The sequence below is a fragment of the Phyllobates terribilis genome, unplaced genomic scaffold (assembly GCF_046119375.1).
Source record: "Phyllobates terribilis strain yellow unplaced genomic scaffold, ASM4611937v1 Scaffold_13__5_contigs__length_258822181, whole genome shotgun sequence".
Classification (NCBI taxonomy): domain Eukaryota; kingdom Metazoa; phylum Chordata; class Amphibia; order Anura; family Dendrobatidae; genus Phyllobates; species Phyllobates terribilis.
In genome coordinates this window covers 188,333,996-188,349,906 of record NW_027362773.1, presented here as the reverse complement: position 1 = coordinate 188,349,906, position 15,911 = coordinate 188,333,996, and the positions used below count along the sequence as shown (strand labels likewise).

Below are 15,911 nucleotides of genomic sequence, written 5' to 3'. Positions count from 1 at the left end.
CGGTAAACATGGAAAGCGGCTGCAAAAACCCGGATCTGTGCATGCTCAGGGTGCACCTGGCTTGGCACCCTGAGGTGTAGTGTGCTGGAGAAAACTGCCTGGAAGTAATGAATAATGCTTCTGGGAGGGGTCCGGAGGAGGTGCTGGAGGAGTGGCTGTGGCTGGTCCCTCATTTAAATTGAGGTCTGACCACCAGAGAGCAGGTTTGTGTCAGTTCCAGAGAACTTGAAGGCTCATTCCACCAGGGCTGCGGTGACCTCCTGGGCTGAGAAGGCAGAAGTGTCTATTGACCAGATATGTAAGGCCGCGACATGGTCCTCCCCTTCTACTAAACATTATCAACTTGATCTATCCTTTTGGGAGAAGGGTTTTACAAGCAGTCATCCCTCCCTAGGGTGGATTCTGTTCTCTATATAATTCTCTCAGGTGGTGCAGTAATGGGGGGAAAGGGAAAATTCTTAGTTACCGGTACCAGGATTTTTCAGAGCCAGTGACAGTACCCTTATATCCCCCCCAGCACTGTGTGTATAGTCTAGAAGATGTGATGGTATTTATTGGTGATGGTTTGTACATATAACTATCTGGAGGTGTTCTCATGCTCTGTGACCCAACTGATGCAGAAGAGATGTACCACCCTTTTAAATTCAGTAGGTTTCCTGTCCTTTGATGGGTGGCTCCCCTCTCTCAGGTGGTGCTTTCATGGGTTCTGGAAAATCCTGTTACCGGTAACAAGTCCTTTGCCATTCCTGCATGAATTATATGCTATTTATCTACAGATTACCCCAATATTTACAGGTAAATAGCACTTTAGACTGATCCAGATTGTCAAACAATCTACGTGTTGTCTTTTTTTTTTTCTCTCAAAGCTTTGAATGGCTAAAACTATTGAGGTTTTTTGCATTAACCCAGCCTCCAACCTCAATACCTTTTTTTTTTTTTTTCTGATTTTTTTTTTAATCTATCAAACAGACCATTCTAAATATGTCAGTTATAGCAGGACAGGCTTGATAAGGAAAATTTAAAAAAATATGCATTAATCAAATAATTTTACATTGCAGCTAAGACATGTTCTGAACCTGTCCTACTTGTACCCAAAATAAGTTCTCGGGAAGTAATCTCATACAGTTTTTAGGCCTATAGTAAAAAAAAAAAAATCCTTGACAATCCCTTTAAGAACAGGCAGGTATTTGCTAACAGAGGCAATTATCTGCCTGTTGTACTCAGCACAGATTAATCACAGACTGCTCCTGCCGGTGATTCAGCTGCTCTACGTTAAAAGAGCAGGTCTTCCTCTTCGTCGACAGGTTGTGATGGCATACGCTGTGCTGATTGACAGCCAGCTCCCTGCAGTTAGACAGCGGGGAGCCGGCTGTCAATCATAACATCCGCAGTCAAGTCCCATCAACAGTGCAGAGCGGGAGTGAAGCCGCTGCTCTGCTGACGTGATGTCTGTGGAACCCATTGAATCGCTGGAAGGGGCAGAAATCAGTAGTAACTATCTGCCTATTAGCTTTTTGGCCTATATTGAAAAATTAATGGTCCCGGATAACTCCTTTTAATCTGTGTATCAGAAGGGATAATCAAAGTTTTGTGGGTACTTTTGAGTAGTGGGATACTCATTGGAGCAGGAACGCATGCCATGAGAACCCCTGAGCCATTGCAAGCTTGTAATTTAGATGGTTTACGTGGCGATCATTCTTTTCAACATAATTTCCAAAAAAACAAGTGAATGCGAATCTTGGGGGAGCTTAAAGCTATATTCCTACCAACACAAGCTATCCAATAGGGTGATAACTGTTGGATCTGCGTGTTCCACCATGCCGGAAAACGAGACAGAGCTGGTGGAAGGCACTGCCAACAGGGATGGAGGATCAGTAGTGGAGTATATGCTATTTTTTTTTTTCTTTTTAAGCACATTAGGCATTTTCGTAAAGTTACAGAATAGCATGAAAACCCCCTTTAAATCATCGAGTACCGATCAAACGTGTATTCTAATTCTGCAATGGCGTCTATCATAAATCTCTTTAAAATACTTTCAGATTAACGCATTTTGTGCCTGGAGTGGTTTCCATGTGTTTAAGAGACGGCATGCTCACCAGTGTTAGTCAATGCGCAAGTGCATATGAGAAATTTTTGCACATAGGTGGGGGATAAAAATTGCAGTCCCAGCACCCGTTCATATGGGCGAGTGCACGGAGGGACCCAGTCATGTCTGACCTTTCCTTAAGATGAAAAGTCGATTAGCACTTTATTCACCATTTTTGCTTTCTGCAGGAGTTCGGATTTATTTAACTAAAAATGAATACTTCATAGTGTTCTCCATAGGGTTTATTGGCAACAGGGTGACTAGTATAGAGGTAGCTGATTACAGATATGCTATGTAATAGAAGTTTTAGCACATTTTGATTTTGACCGGTATTTCTACCCTCGTAACAGTCAGCGAAGGTAATATCGTGTTACTGACTACGGGGCTGCCGCCTGATTTTGCCCTTCTACCTTTAGTATCATTGAGAGGTCTCACTTCTTGGCGCATGTTGCGCTTGTTTTGCATTGTCCTGGTATGGAGGAAGCCCACAGGAGCAGAGCTGGTCCCATGTTTTACATTGCTGGTATTCACGCCAAGAGACTTCTGGACTAATAACGAGGTTTGCCATTGCAGACGATCCACGTCCTTTACTGGTGTTTTTGGAACGCAAGATGTGACCAAGGACAGCGGCTCCGGCACTCTGAGCTGCTCCTTAGGAAGATTACTTATGACTTCAAGAAGTTTCCTCTCTACCCTGAGGTCCATGTTGTGGAGGACTTGTCCGGCCAGGGTGCTGCCCATAAATCCCTTTGAGGGAAGCTTTTCCAGCTGATGGAGCAGAACCTCTTTCCTTCGTGCCATCTGCTCTGCGTGCCCGGTTCCAGGTGACGCTTTCAATGGCGGCAACAACAAGGGCACATTGAACGTTAGCGACTCCTTTGGATTGTAACAATTGGTACATAACGGAAAGGCTCTCCCAGTGGATGGTGAGGAGCTGCTTTGTATGTTCCTCTCCTTGTTGTGTCTTGGTTCTCTAACAGATACCTCTACAGAAGATACGTTGTCATGACCGGTTTCTGTAGAAGGGCAGTGACCTGTAAAGCCAGCCGCCAAGTCTTTCTCTACGGTAGGCAGGCCGTGAGCCTCAGCATTCGTCTCGATTGCTGACTTCTTTTCGTGGTTGGTGACTGTGTCGGATTTTGTTTCTGCAGTTGTATCTTTACTTTCAGGTATAAAACACAGGTCTAGACATAAAATACAATCTGTGGCCTCTCCAGGTTTAGGCTTCTTCTGTTTCTTCTGAGGCTGCAGACATGCCGTTGCGGAAACGGGACACCAGCCACGAGCCTGGAAAATTAGAAACCACAAAGCATTAATTTTTCACAGCTACACTGGATCAGACATTCAGAGATAGTCCATACATTTCAGAGTCTTACTAAGATGGAGACCTTGAAATGACATCTAAATCCCTGGTGGGGAACCTATATGATGGCACGTGTCATGGTGCTAACTACACTGCTCAAAAAAATAAAGGGAACACTTAAACAACAGAATATAACTCCAAGTAAATCAAACTTCTGTGAAATCAAACTGTCCACTTGGGAAGCAACACTGATTGACAATCAATTTCACATGCTGTTGTGCAAATGGAATAGACAATAGATGGAAATTATTGCCAATTATCAAGACATCCTCAATAAAAGGAGTGGTTCTGCAGGTGGGGACCACAGACCACATCTCCGTACCAATGCTTTCTGGCTGATGTTTTGGTCACTTATGAATGTTGGTTGTGCTTTCACACTCGTAGTAGCAGGAGACGCACTCTGCAACCCACAGAAGTTGCTCAGGTAGTGCAGCTCATCCAGGATGGCACATCAATGCGAGCTGTGACAAGAAGGTTTGCTGTGTCTGTCAGCGTAGTGTCCAGAGGCTGGAGGCGCTACCAGGAGACTGGCCAGTACACCAGGAGATGTGGAGGGGGCCGTAGGAGCGCAACAACCCAGCAGCAGGACCGCTACCTCCGCCTTTGTGCAAGGAGGAACAGGAGGAGCACTGCCAGAGCCCTGCAAAATGACCTCCAGCAGGCCACAAATGTGCATGTGTCTGCACAAACGGTTAGAAACCGACTCCATGAGGGTGGTATGAGGGCCCGACGTCCACAGATGGGGGTTGTGCTCACAGCCCAACACCGTGCAGGACGCTTGGCATTTGCCACAGAACACCAGGATTGGCAAAGTCGCCACTGGTGCCCTGTGTTCCTCACAGATGAAAGTAGGTTCACACTGAGCACATGTGACAGACATGACAGAGTCTGGAGACGCCGTAGAGAGTGATCTGCTGCCTGCAACATCCTTCAGCATGACCGGTTTGGCAGTGGGTCAGTAATGGTGTGGGGTGGCATTTCTTTGGAGGGCCGCACAGCCCTCCATGTGCTCGCCAGAGGTAGCCTGACTGCTATTAGGTACCGAGATGAGATCCTCAGACCCCTAGTGAGACCATATGCTGGTGCGGTTGGCCCTGGGTTCCTCCTAATGCAGGACAATGCCAGACCTCATGTGGCTGGAGTGTGTCAGCAGTTCCTGCAAGATGAAGGCATTGAAGCTATAGACTGGCCCGCCCGTTCCCCAGACCTGAATCTGATTGAGCACATCTGGGACATCATGTCTCGCTCCATCCACCAACGTCACGTTGCACCACAGACTGTCCAGGAGTTGGCGGATGCTTTAGTCCAGGTCTGGGAGGAGATCCCACAGGAGACCATCCGCAACCTCATCAGGAGCATGCCCAGGCGTTGTAGGGAGGTCATACAGGCACGTGGAGGTCACACATAATACTGAGCCTCATTTTGACTTGTTTTATGGACATTACATCAAAGTTGGATCAGCCTGTAGTGTGTTTTTCCACTTTAATTTTGGGGGTGACTCCAAATCCAGGCCTCCATTGGTTAATAAATTTAATTTCCATTGATGATTTTTGTGTGATTTTGTTGTCAGCACATTCAACTTTGTACAGAACAAAGTATTGAATGAGAATATTTCATTCATTCAGATCTAGGATGTGTTATTTGAGTGTTCCCTTTATTTTTTTGAGCAGTGTATATGGATTCTGCTCTGTAGTGATCGAGGTTGGTCTCCGTAGAGCCACAAATATTTCTGCCCTACTACCGTTATCCCATGACTAATACTGGGGAGTTTTACTGTCCTTATTATGCCTTCAACACCCACCTGAACAGAGCGGGATCATCACCACCACGATCGATGAGAGCTCTAGGATAGGTGATAAATGTATGATCGCTGGGAACCCATCTCATCATGGGACTGGGTGGGGGGTCCTGTGCCCCATGTTTTAATGGAGCGGTGGTCTTTCAAGTGCACTACAACGCCATTCACTGTCTATGGGACTGACAGCCAAATACAGAGCTCAGTGATCTAATCTGGTGATCTGTGACACATCAATCGCTGGCAGGTGCTTTGTAGATTGTGGGTCAAGCATCACTTTAAAGTCAAGTTAAAGGGGTTGTCCACTATTCAGGCAACCCCTTCTGAATCTCTCCGGTAAAATAATAACACTTATACTCGCCTCTGATGCCGGCGCTCACTCTCCCAGGGATTGTGTGACATTATGTCACGCACTCCCTGAGGTCAACCAGCGTTGACTTTACTCTCCTCTCCTATTTACGTAATTGACATCCGGAGGAAGTGAGAGCTTTTTTTTTATTTTTCTATAATTTAAACTATAAATTGATTGCCCGTAGAATGAACATGCTACATCTTTTAACTCCTTCACGGTTTCCAAAGACTGAAATAGTTAAAAGAAATAACGTGTGCACAGCAATGTCATTTTAGACCGACGTGTTCACCTATTGCGGCACTTTTCCAGGCTGAATATGCCTGAAAAAGATGTGTGCACATACCCTAAGGGTATGTACACAAATATTTATTTATTTATTTTATTTTTTTGGGGGGGGGGGGGGGGGGGGAGAGAGACTTCTGAAAAATCACTTAACGCTTGACAGACTTTTTCTATTCATTTCTATGGTAAAACGACTTTGCTGTTTATAGTTTTTAAGTGTTTTTCCTCCGGCTTTGAACACCTGGTGGGAGAAAAAGAGCTCATCTTATCTTTGAGGTGGCTACTGATGGAAAATGCTCCAAACTAGGCAGTGTCCAATCAGAAGACTAAAAAAAAAAAAAACTCAGGGAAAAAAAACTTTCCAAAAACACTTAGGAAACGTTTGAGTTTTTCAAGGCTTAGTGCCCACGATGCAGAAATAAAGCAGAAATTTTCCTGAGCATTTCTGCATCTCCTTGGCAGAAAAACGCATGCAGTTTTTCCGATGCATTGTATAGGCAAATCTGCATGCAGAAACACACAAGAGTTGGTCATGTCAGGATTTTTTTCTGCGAGTAAAATCCACACAGAAAAAATCCTGACCATGTGCACAGAACTTGCAGAATGTCATAGGAAGTCATGGGATAAGGTATGCAATGCGTTTCTGCGCGGCAAATCCGCACCAAAAACGCAACGTGGGCACACAGCCTAAAGCAGTTTCCATTAGAAAACTTGTAGTCACTGTGAAGAGGCTTGTTAAGCCATTGTTTTCAAATGTCCATCAATCCTGATTTTTTTTCCCCCCATTTCCAGCATGGTACAGAAATGAACCCATACTTTTCTATGGTATCATTCCTATTCATCTGGGGGTATCCGTTCCACCAGATTAAGTTTAGAGCTGGATCAGCAATGATAGAGAAGTACAACCTCACATCCAAAAACTTGGCAAGTTATTTTTATTCCTTTATTTTACTTTTTTCTGCACCAAAGTTGTTATTCCGCAACAAGAAAATGCCCTTTTGTCAATGCACACAATCCTGTCCACGCAAAGCACCACCTTATAAATTGCTGTGCGGTGGTTGGTGTGACTGTGGGTCACTATCTCCATGCAATACAGAAATTGGGAGACTCCAAATTCTGCAGACGATAGTTCAGGGCTGGAAGAAACATTAATGGTGGTCTGTCCCAAATGAAGAAAACGGCTATAACCGGAGCAGACGTCACCTGTGACTCACTGGATATTATGACCGGTGATGTATTCGCTTACACACTATAGGGACAAAAGTTTTGGAGACCGCGCTTAATTATTAAATTTAGATTTAGCATTCATTCCCAGTGCCACAGGTGAATAAAATCCATTGCCGTCTTCCCTATTAGCATTTGGGAAAGGGTGGCTGGTTCTAAAGAGCTCCCTGATACCAGCTTGGTCCTGTAACAGGAGCCAATGGGGTAACAAGTTTGTCCTTGACATTTCTTCCTCCTAATCTTCCCCCATCACCTGTGAGTGATATTATTGAGAAGTGGAAGGAACCGCAGCAACTCAACCACAAAGTGGAGACCCCGTAACATTACAGAGCAGGGGGCTGACTGCTGAGGAGCAGAAGGCTGAAAAGTTATCAACGCACTGCTGACCTCCTCTGGTATATCAGCACAAACGCTGCACACCCGCTGGGAGCTTCATGGCCTAACAGCTGCATGCAGCCGTACATCACCAAGCACAATGCTGAGCTTCGGATGGAGTGATGTAAAGCCGCCACCACTGGACTCTGGAGGAAACATGTTCTGTGCAGTGAAGGATCACACTTCTCTATCTGGCGTCTGATGGACGAGTCAGGGTTTGGTGAATACCAGGGGAATGTTACCTGCCTGACAGCATTGTGCCTGCTGTACTTTGGTGGATGAGGGGTAATACTATGGGGTGTTTTTTTTTAATATTCGGCCTCGGTTCCTTTGTTCCAGTGCAGGTAAACCTTAATGCTTCAGCATAAGATATTGTGGACAATTGTAGCTGCCACTTGTGCGAACAGTTAGGGGAAGACCCTCTTCTTTTGCCCATGACGGTGCACAAGGTCCATACAGACATGAGTGGGATGGGGGTAGGAGTTTGGTGAGAAGAACATGACCGGCCGCACAAAGCCCGGACCTCAAGCCCATCCTACACCTTTGGGATGAACTGGAACAGAGATTGTAAGGCCGGACATCAGTGCCTGACCTCACAAATGTTCTTCTGGATGAAGGAGGAAAAATCCCACAAAAAATCTTCTAGAAAACCTTCCCAGTAGAGTGGAAGCTGTTATATTGTCCTACTCCATATTAAAGGGGGGTATTAGGGCAAAGTCCTCTTCTTCCTAAATCCATCTCTATTTAGTGCCATATTCTGAACTATTTTCTAATATACTTTAATTACAATTTCCCTTTCCTTCCCGAACGACACTATCGAACTCCCTTTTTTTTCCCCCACTTCCTTTTTAATGATGCTTTGTTTGAGTATCCCAGCATGCACTGGGGGTGCTCAAACAAAGCGTCATCTGGGGGGCAGAGGCTGCGGTCACTGTCACAACCTCTGCCCCTGCCTTACAACAAAGCCTCATCAGTGACGCTCATTTCAGGGGCTTTGCTAGTCCCTGTGCGCTGTGCACAATAACAGCGCCCTCTCTGTTGTCTGCTCAGATTAACAGTAAAGAGAGCACAGTGTCAGAATACAAAATGTGCAGAGACCAGCGCTGCCCCTGCAAGTGCTTTCTGCACGCCGGGTAGTCTGACGCCGCACTCTGTTGCCGGCTTATTACTGCTGATCTGAGCCGACAACAGAGAGCGCACTGTCATTGTGCACATTATACTGCCCAGCCCCTGAAACAAGCGTCATTGAAGATGCTTTGAGTATCCCAGCATGCATAGGGATTCTCAAACTAAATAGGTAGGGAATTAGGAGGAACATAACCACCCCTTTAATGTCTATGGATGTAGAATGGGAGGTCAAAAAGGCTCCTGTGGGTGTAATTTGTAGAGTACCAATACTTTTATCTATACAAAGTTTTTAAAACTTTAGCAACACCCCCGATAACTTATGCACCATCCCCACGATGATCCTGTCACTACACATTACTGAGTAGATCTCATGACCCTTCTAATTTACAAGCGGAGATCTCCAGATCCTTAGAGGATCCTACCCCGATATAAACTGTGGCAGAGGGGTGGCTATGATGTACTCACAGCTTCTTCCCATCCTGTGCCTATCAGCCACTCGATGGACCTGTGATCATCCTCCAGAGTCTTCTCGCTGATCTCCACCAGTGCTTCCGTCAGCTCCTTCTCCCTTTTCTCTTCACGAGGGGAGCAGACTTTTTGTGGAAATTCTTCTAGCTCTTGCAACGTTTCCAGTAGTGAATCATTATCTCGGATAGCCATTGAGTTAGCATTACATCTGCAATATAAAATTGGAGATTTAGGAGCCCAACGTATCACATATAAGACCACAAGTAGGGTTTATGCATGTAACTATTTCCAAAAATTGAGACCAAATCCACGACTTGGATGCTGGAGACAAGTTATATGGATTCTCAAAATGTTGTCTCACTGGCTACCCTCCTCCGCAAGGAGAAGCTGCCACGCTGACCGTATTACCAGATGGCTCCTCTGATTAATGGGCGTCTTCCCGTGTAAACAGATAGCGGTTGTCAATAAATTTATTATATCAGGTTCCAGACGTCGCATCTCGCGGTTCATTGGATTACGCCTTTGCTGGAGGACATTAATAAAATTATAACGTGATGTCAGAATTTATAAAAAGGCAAAATGTTATTATCCAGGAAGACAGCCGGGCTCATAGGATCGGCACAAACCCTAGTCTGCCAGCACTGCTATATAATAATGTCACCCGATGCCCGGGAGAGCCAGTGTAGATACCGCTGGAACGGCGCTGGCACCGTCATTTTTCGATCTGTTGGCAGCAAGAAAACAATTCCCACCCGGTGACTTGTTTGCTTCCTAGTGGTAATAAGGTTATTAATATGGTGCAAAGTATTTTTTAGGGGCAATGAGATAATTAGGTCGATCACATGCGGTAAATTAAATTTTAAAACGGCAATTTACTTTAAAGCGACTCCCGCAATCAATGGGTTTTAATTAGAAGATGAGTCTCGCAGGTGGCACAACTGGAGCACAGAGCGAGGTGATGGCGGCAACCTGAACCACGGGCCGTGCCGATAAATAATTACATAGGACACAGGCTTGTACTTTACACTGATGTTTCTCGGATAACCCTCTATAAATCATGCAGGTGCCATCACTGCAGACAGGACTGATGGGGATGAAAAGTGTTGGACTGTGTGATTACAGCACAGGGCCATGGGATTATCCCACAGCTGAAGAGTAGCAGGTCCGCTAACCAAAATGGCTACGAATTATGAAAAATAATAAATAAATATATGGCAACGCATAGGAACAAGCCCCGAATCTTAGCAGTGTAGCTCCGATGCTGCACTGATCGCCCCACCGATGCTGCACTGATCGCGCCAACCGATGCTTGAAAGCCTCAGAACAAAATAGATACTTAAAATGTAACTTTTATTAATATTTAAAAGCATACGGACTCCCAACAAACCACAGAAAATACAAACACAGCATAAGGGCGAGACAATATCTATAATGAGGCAGTAAGGATTGAAGATGTTTTAGTAGTCCTTAGCAATCCAAGAACCCTATCGCGGGAAAGGGCGTGTCCTTATATAATAACAAGGCGCCCTCGCTAAATGTCTACACCCCCAAATGCCCTGACAGCCCACCAGTAGTTCAAATATAAAGTGCTTAGAAAAACTGGAGATTTTAAAAATTAAAGTGTATCAACCAATAAACATAATGTAAAGGAGAATATATAGATATATAATCAGGGAATAATTTTTATACGCTGGTGGGGCCTTACCCTAGTATGCCCTGTCTCTTGCCCTGCCTTGCTGCGGAGGTTGGCACCCTAATCTAAACGGTATAGTGCCCCCGCTCAATCCTGAATACCCTAATGTTCACCCTAAGTCAAATTAGATACATATAGGGATGATAAGGGAAAAGGCACATGTATAAATTGTTTCAGTTAGAACAGTCACAAGACAATACACACATTTAAAGGTGAATCATACTTTTCTGTCTGGCAACCCAGAGTCTATCCCACACATGTGGAACGTATAGGCGCTAGGTGATAAAATAGTCAGGGTATATTGGTCCCACAGCGTGGACCACTTATATGCTCCACATATTGAATATGTCACTCAGAGTGAGTGACATCCAGATAGTAACCACATACATAAATGTATCATGCTGTTCTGTCTAGCAGACTGAAAACCTATCCCACAAATGTGGAGAGTCTAGGCAATGATTGATCGCATGATCAAAATGAAGATTATTGGTCCTACAGTAAGAACCGCACATATCCTCAATACAAAATTTTAATCCCGTAACCTCCTAATCCTCCAGGTAGCCACCTTAACCAGTATTAGATAGCACGTCTCAATGTTACACTCACATATATATGTACCACAATGTGGACATTGCAGATAAAGAGAATTGACACTTATCATTTAAGTTGTCCCAACGAGTTTCCCTCTGTTTTCTCCAGGGTTCATCAGGGGACCGATGGGAGATATCAGTTTCTCGCCATATGTCCAGACAAGTGTGCACGCCACCAATACTGCACTGATTGCGCCAACGGCGCAGCAATGATAGCGCCACCGATGCACTGATTGCGCCAATGGTGCTGCACTGATCACACCTATCTGCATCTCATTCACGTGACTACTGCAGCCAATCATAGGTCTCAGCAGTAACGTGTATACACGGCACATGACTGCTGAAGTCAGTGATTGGCTGCAGTGGCCACGTGAATGATACAGCGGGATAGGGAGTTGCACTGGACTGGTAAGTAAGGCTTGCTTCTTTATTTTCTCTACTTTTACGCAAAATTTGTCAAATCCTGTCAAATTTCTATTTTTGCAAGGTGTCCCCTAGTCACAGGATAGGACTCCATCAGTGTGGAGAACCGGGCTCTAACATGCCCCATGTAAATGCGGCGTGGGCCAAGCAATGTGCGCCACCGCTGCATTCACTGTCTATAGGATGGCCGGAGATAGCCAAGTACAGCGTCCGATTAGCTGGCGGTCCTATAGATAATGAATGGAGCGGTGGTGCCCATCTACTTCTATTAGAGATCTGGAAGTGGGCAGGTTCTATAGGTCATCCTATCAATAGGCCATAAGTATCGCAGATGTCAGCACGAAGGATGAGGGAATGGATTTGCAGGACCCTGGTCTAGCGGCTAAGTAAGCGCAGCACTTCTTGCCATCCACCGCGGCTTCTCTTTTGATTATGCGGCCTGGAGCGACATTGTTTTTTGTAGCATGATGCGCCCACAACTTCCCACCAGGCCAACTAATCAAACGAGGAGGTGGGTGACAGGGCTCTAGTCCAGCGACCACAGAACACTGACCCAGCAGGTGGTCACCTACTGCAGACTGGCACAGGCAATGCATCATCCCTGGCCGTGGGCTGCACTGTATAAGGGGGCACAAAAATTGGGTGACCCACGTATTGTAAAAACTGAGATCTGGCCCAAAAATGGATCCAGAACACTGAAACAGAAAAGCGCAGCGGGATAAGGCTTCTCCGGGGAGGTTTCCATGTGTGTACAGCGGCATAATGCAGGAATGAGCCCCGTTCTATGGAGCTAATGTACAGTGCGGACCCCGAGGGAACTGCAACTGTGCGTCAGAAAAGTGTGAGCGTGCCCTTAGTTTAACACTACAGCACTACAAGCCCCAGCATTATTACAGTGGGCAGAGAACTGCAGGTCCCAACATCATTACAAGGATACAAGCGGTGTAGAACTACAGGTCTCAGCATAACTATACAGACAAAAGGTGTAGGACTATAAGCGCCATCATTATTACAAAAGATATAGAGAACTACAAGTGCCAGCATATGTTTAGGGACACAAAATATGTAAGACTACAAGCCCCAGCATTATTACACAGACACAATGGGTGTAGGACTACAAGCCCCAGCATTATTACACAGACACAATGGGTGTAGGACTACAAGCCCCAGCATTATTACACAGACACAATGGGTGTAGGACTACAAGCCCCAGCATTATTACACAGACACAATGGGTGTAGGACTACAAGCCCCAGCATTATTACACAGACACAATGGGTGTAGGACTACAAGCCCCAGCATTATTACACAGACACAATGGGTGTAGGACTACAAGCCCCAGCATTATTACACAGACACAATGGGTGTAGGACTACAAGCCCCAGCATTATTACACAGACACAATGGGTGTAGGACTACAAGCCCCAGCATTATTACACAGACACAATGGGTGTAGGACTACAAGCCCCAGCATTATTACACAGACACAATGGGTGTAGGACTACAAGCCCCAGCATTATTACACAGACACAATGGGTGTAGGACTACAAGCCCCAGCATTATTACACAGACACAATGGGTGTAGGACTACAAGCCCCAGCATTATTACACAGACACAATGGGTGTAGGACTACAAGCCCCAGCATTATTACACAGACACAATGGGTGTAGGACTACAAGCCCCAGCATTATTACACAGACACAATGGGTGTAGGACTACAAGCCCCAGCATTATTACACAGACACAATGGGTGTAGGACTACAAGCCCCAGCATTATTACACAGACACAATGGGTGTAGGACTACAAGCCCCAGCATTATTACACAGACACAATGGGTGTAGGACTACAAGCCCCAGCATTATTACACAGACACAATGGGTGTAGGACTACAAGCCCCAGCATTATTACACAGACACAATGGGTGTAGGACTACAAGCCCCAGCATTATTACACAGACACAATGGGTGTAGGACTACAAGCCCCAGCATTATTACACAGACACAATGGGTGTAGGACTACAAGCCCCAGCATTATTACACAGACACAATGGGTGTAGGACTACAAGCCCCAGCATTATTACACAGACACAATGGGTGTAGGACTACAAGCCCCAGCATTATTACACAGACACAATGGGTGTAGGACTACAAGCCCCAGCATTATTGCACAGACACAATGGGTGTAGGACTACAAGCCCCAGCATTATTGCACAGACACAATGGGTGTAGGACTACAAGCCCCAGTATTATTGCACAGACACAATGGGTGTAGGACTACAAGCCCCAGCATTATTGCACAGACACAATGGGTGTAGGACTACAAGCCCCAGCATTATTGCACAGACACAATGGGTGTAGGACTACAAGCCCCAGCATTATTGCACAGACACAATGGGTGTAGGACTACAAGCCCCAGCATTATTGCACAGACACAATGGGTGTAGGACTACAAGCCCCAGCATTATTGCACAGACACAATGGGTGTAGGACTACAAGCCCCAGCATTATTGCACAGACACAATGGGTGTAGGACTACAAGCCCCAGCATTATTGCACAGACACAATGGGTGTAGGACTACAAGCCCCAGCATTATTGCACAGACACAATGGGTGTAGGACTACAAGCCCCAGCATTATTGCACAGACACAATGGGTGTAGGACTACAAGCCCCAGCATTATTGCACAGACACAACGGGTGTAGGACTACAAGCCCCAGCATTATTACACAGACACAACGGGTGTAGGACTACAAGCCCCAGCATTATTGCACAGACACAATGGGTGTAGGACTACAAGCCCCAGCATTATTGCACAGACACAATGGGTGTAGGACTACAAGCCCCAGCATTATTGCACAGACACAATGGGTGTAGGACTACAAGCCCCAGCATTATTGCACAGACACAACGGGTGTAGGACTACAAGCCCCAGCATTATTGCACAGACACAACGGGTGTAGGACTACAAGCCCCAGCATTATTACACAGACACAACGGGTGTAGGACTACAAGCACCAGCATCTTCACACAGAGATGTATGCGGTGTAGGACTACTGCTCCCAGCATCCCCATTTCTCCTCTGTCAGCACTAGAGAATCAACATTGAAATAAGGCAGAAGCCCCAGAACTACAGGCCCCAGCAGCAGGCCGGTCCCGGCTCAGTACACACCCGTCAGCAGCAGTCAGGGGCCGCACACATCACGGCGCCGCCGTCCTCCCCGCTCCGCTCCATCTCCTCCCTCCGCAGCCGTTGTCAGGGGTTACGCTTGGGTCGCGTGCTCTGGGCGGGGCTTTTCCCCCAGCGGAAGTGGCGTGTCACGTGACCGCAGTGCGCCGCTGACCTTGATTCTGACGCGGCAGAGCGGGCTGCTGTCTCCTTGGGGTCATCACCAGTGGTACCCGGATGTGGGGTGGGCACCACCCTGCCCCCTCACACCCACAAGTCAAACACTTCTGCTAAAGAACGAGACTTCTGAGCCTCAGTTTTATTTTGTATCGTATCCAGAAATTGGGACAGAAATAATTTTTTTAGCCCTATTTCCATAAAAATAGAGGCAGGCCTGAAAAATGGGGTCACCTACTGCAGCTTGGCGGGGGGCTGCACTGTATATGGGGGCGCGATGATGTCACTGGCGGTGCAGGGGCAGAGCAGCACCCGGAGATATAATATCACCAGTATATAAAATCTACATTTTTTACTTCTTAAAGCACAACTATTATTTTATAGATACTATAGTGGCGGCTGGGGTGAGGGGTCCGGATCCAGGTCCCCACCGATCGTTCAAAACACCCCTCCGAACTTCCTGAGAGTCCGTCTGTGGTCTACGGGTCCGTTCACTTTCACAAAGCGGAGGACTGCAGACTAGATGGACAACCCCTTTAAGGGGATAGGCTATTGATATTAGATCAGTGGGGGCCTGCATCACACAGAGTGACTGCAGACCACCTGGACAACCCCTTTAAGGGGCTTTACCTTGGTATAGGCTATCGATATTAAATCAGTGAGGGTCTGCACTGCACTCTTAGAGTAACTGCAGACCACCTGGACAACCCCTTTAAATTCCTTTCTGACCACAGTGTAGTCGCAGGCAGCTACAGGAACAGACAGCACGGGACCTTTGTCTTACATGG

General features: G+C 46.2%; 1 protein-coding gene across 2 annotated transcripts in view; it reads right to left on the bottom strand.

Moving 5' to 3' along the window:
• Positions 1-926: 926 nt before the first annotated feature.
• Positions 927-15,911, bottom strand: part of CUNH16orf46 (chromosome unknown C16orf46 homolog) — a 31,330-nt gene continuing 16,345 nt past the window's right edge. The window contains exons 1-3 of one of the 2 annotated variants that reach the window (XM_073659127.1): positions 14,950-15,116; positions 9,071-9,281; positions 927-3,373 (exon numbers count right to left, since the gene is read on the bottom strand). In XM_073659127.1, coding sequence (XP_073515228.1) covers positions 2,393-3,373; positions 9,071-9,265 — 1,176 coding nt within the window. In that variant the 5' untranslated portion in view covers positions 9,266-9,281; positions 14,950-15,116 and the 3' untranslated portion in view covers positions 927-2,392. Of the gene's footprint in view, positions 3,374-9,070; positions 9,282-14,949; positions 15,117-15,911 lie in introns of those variants that run through there. The other variant, XM_073659126.1, reaches the window with a different exon arrangement.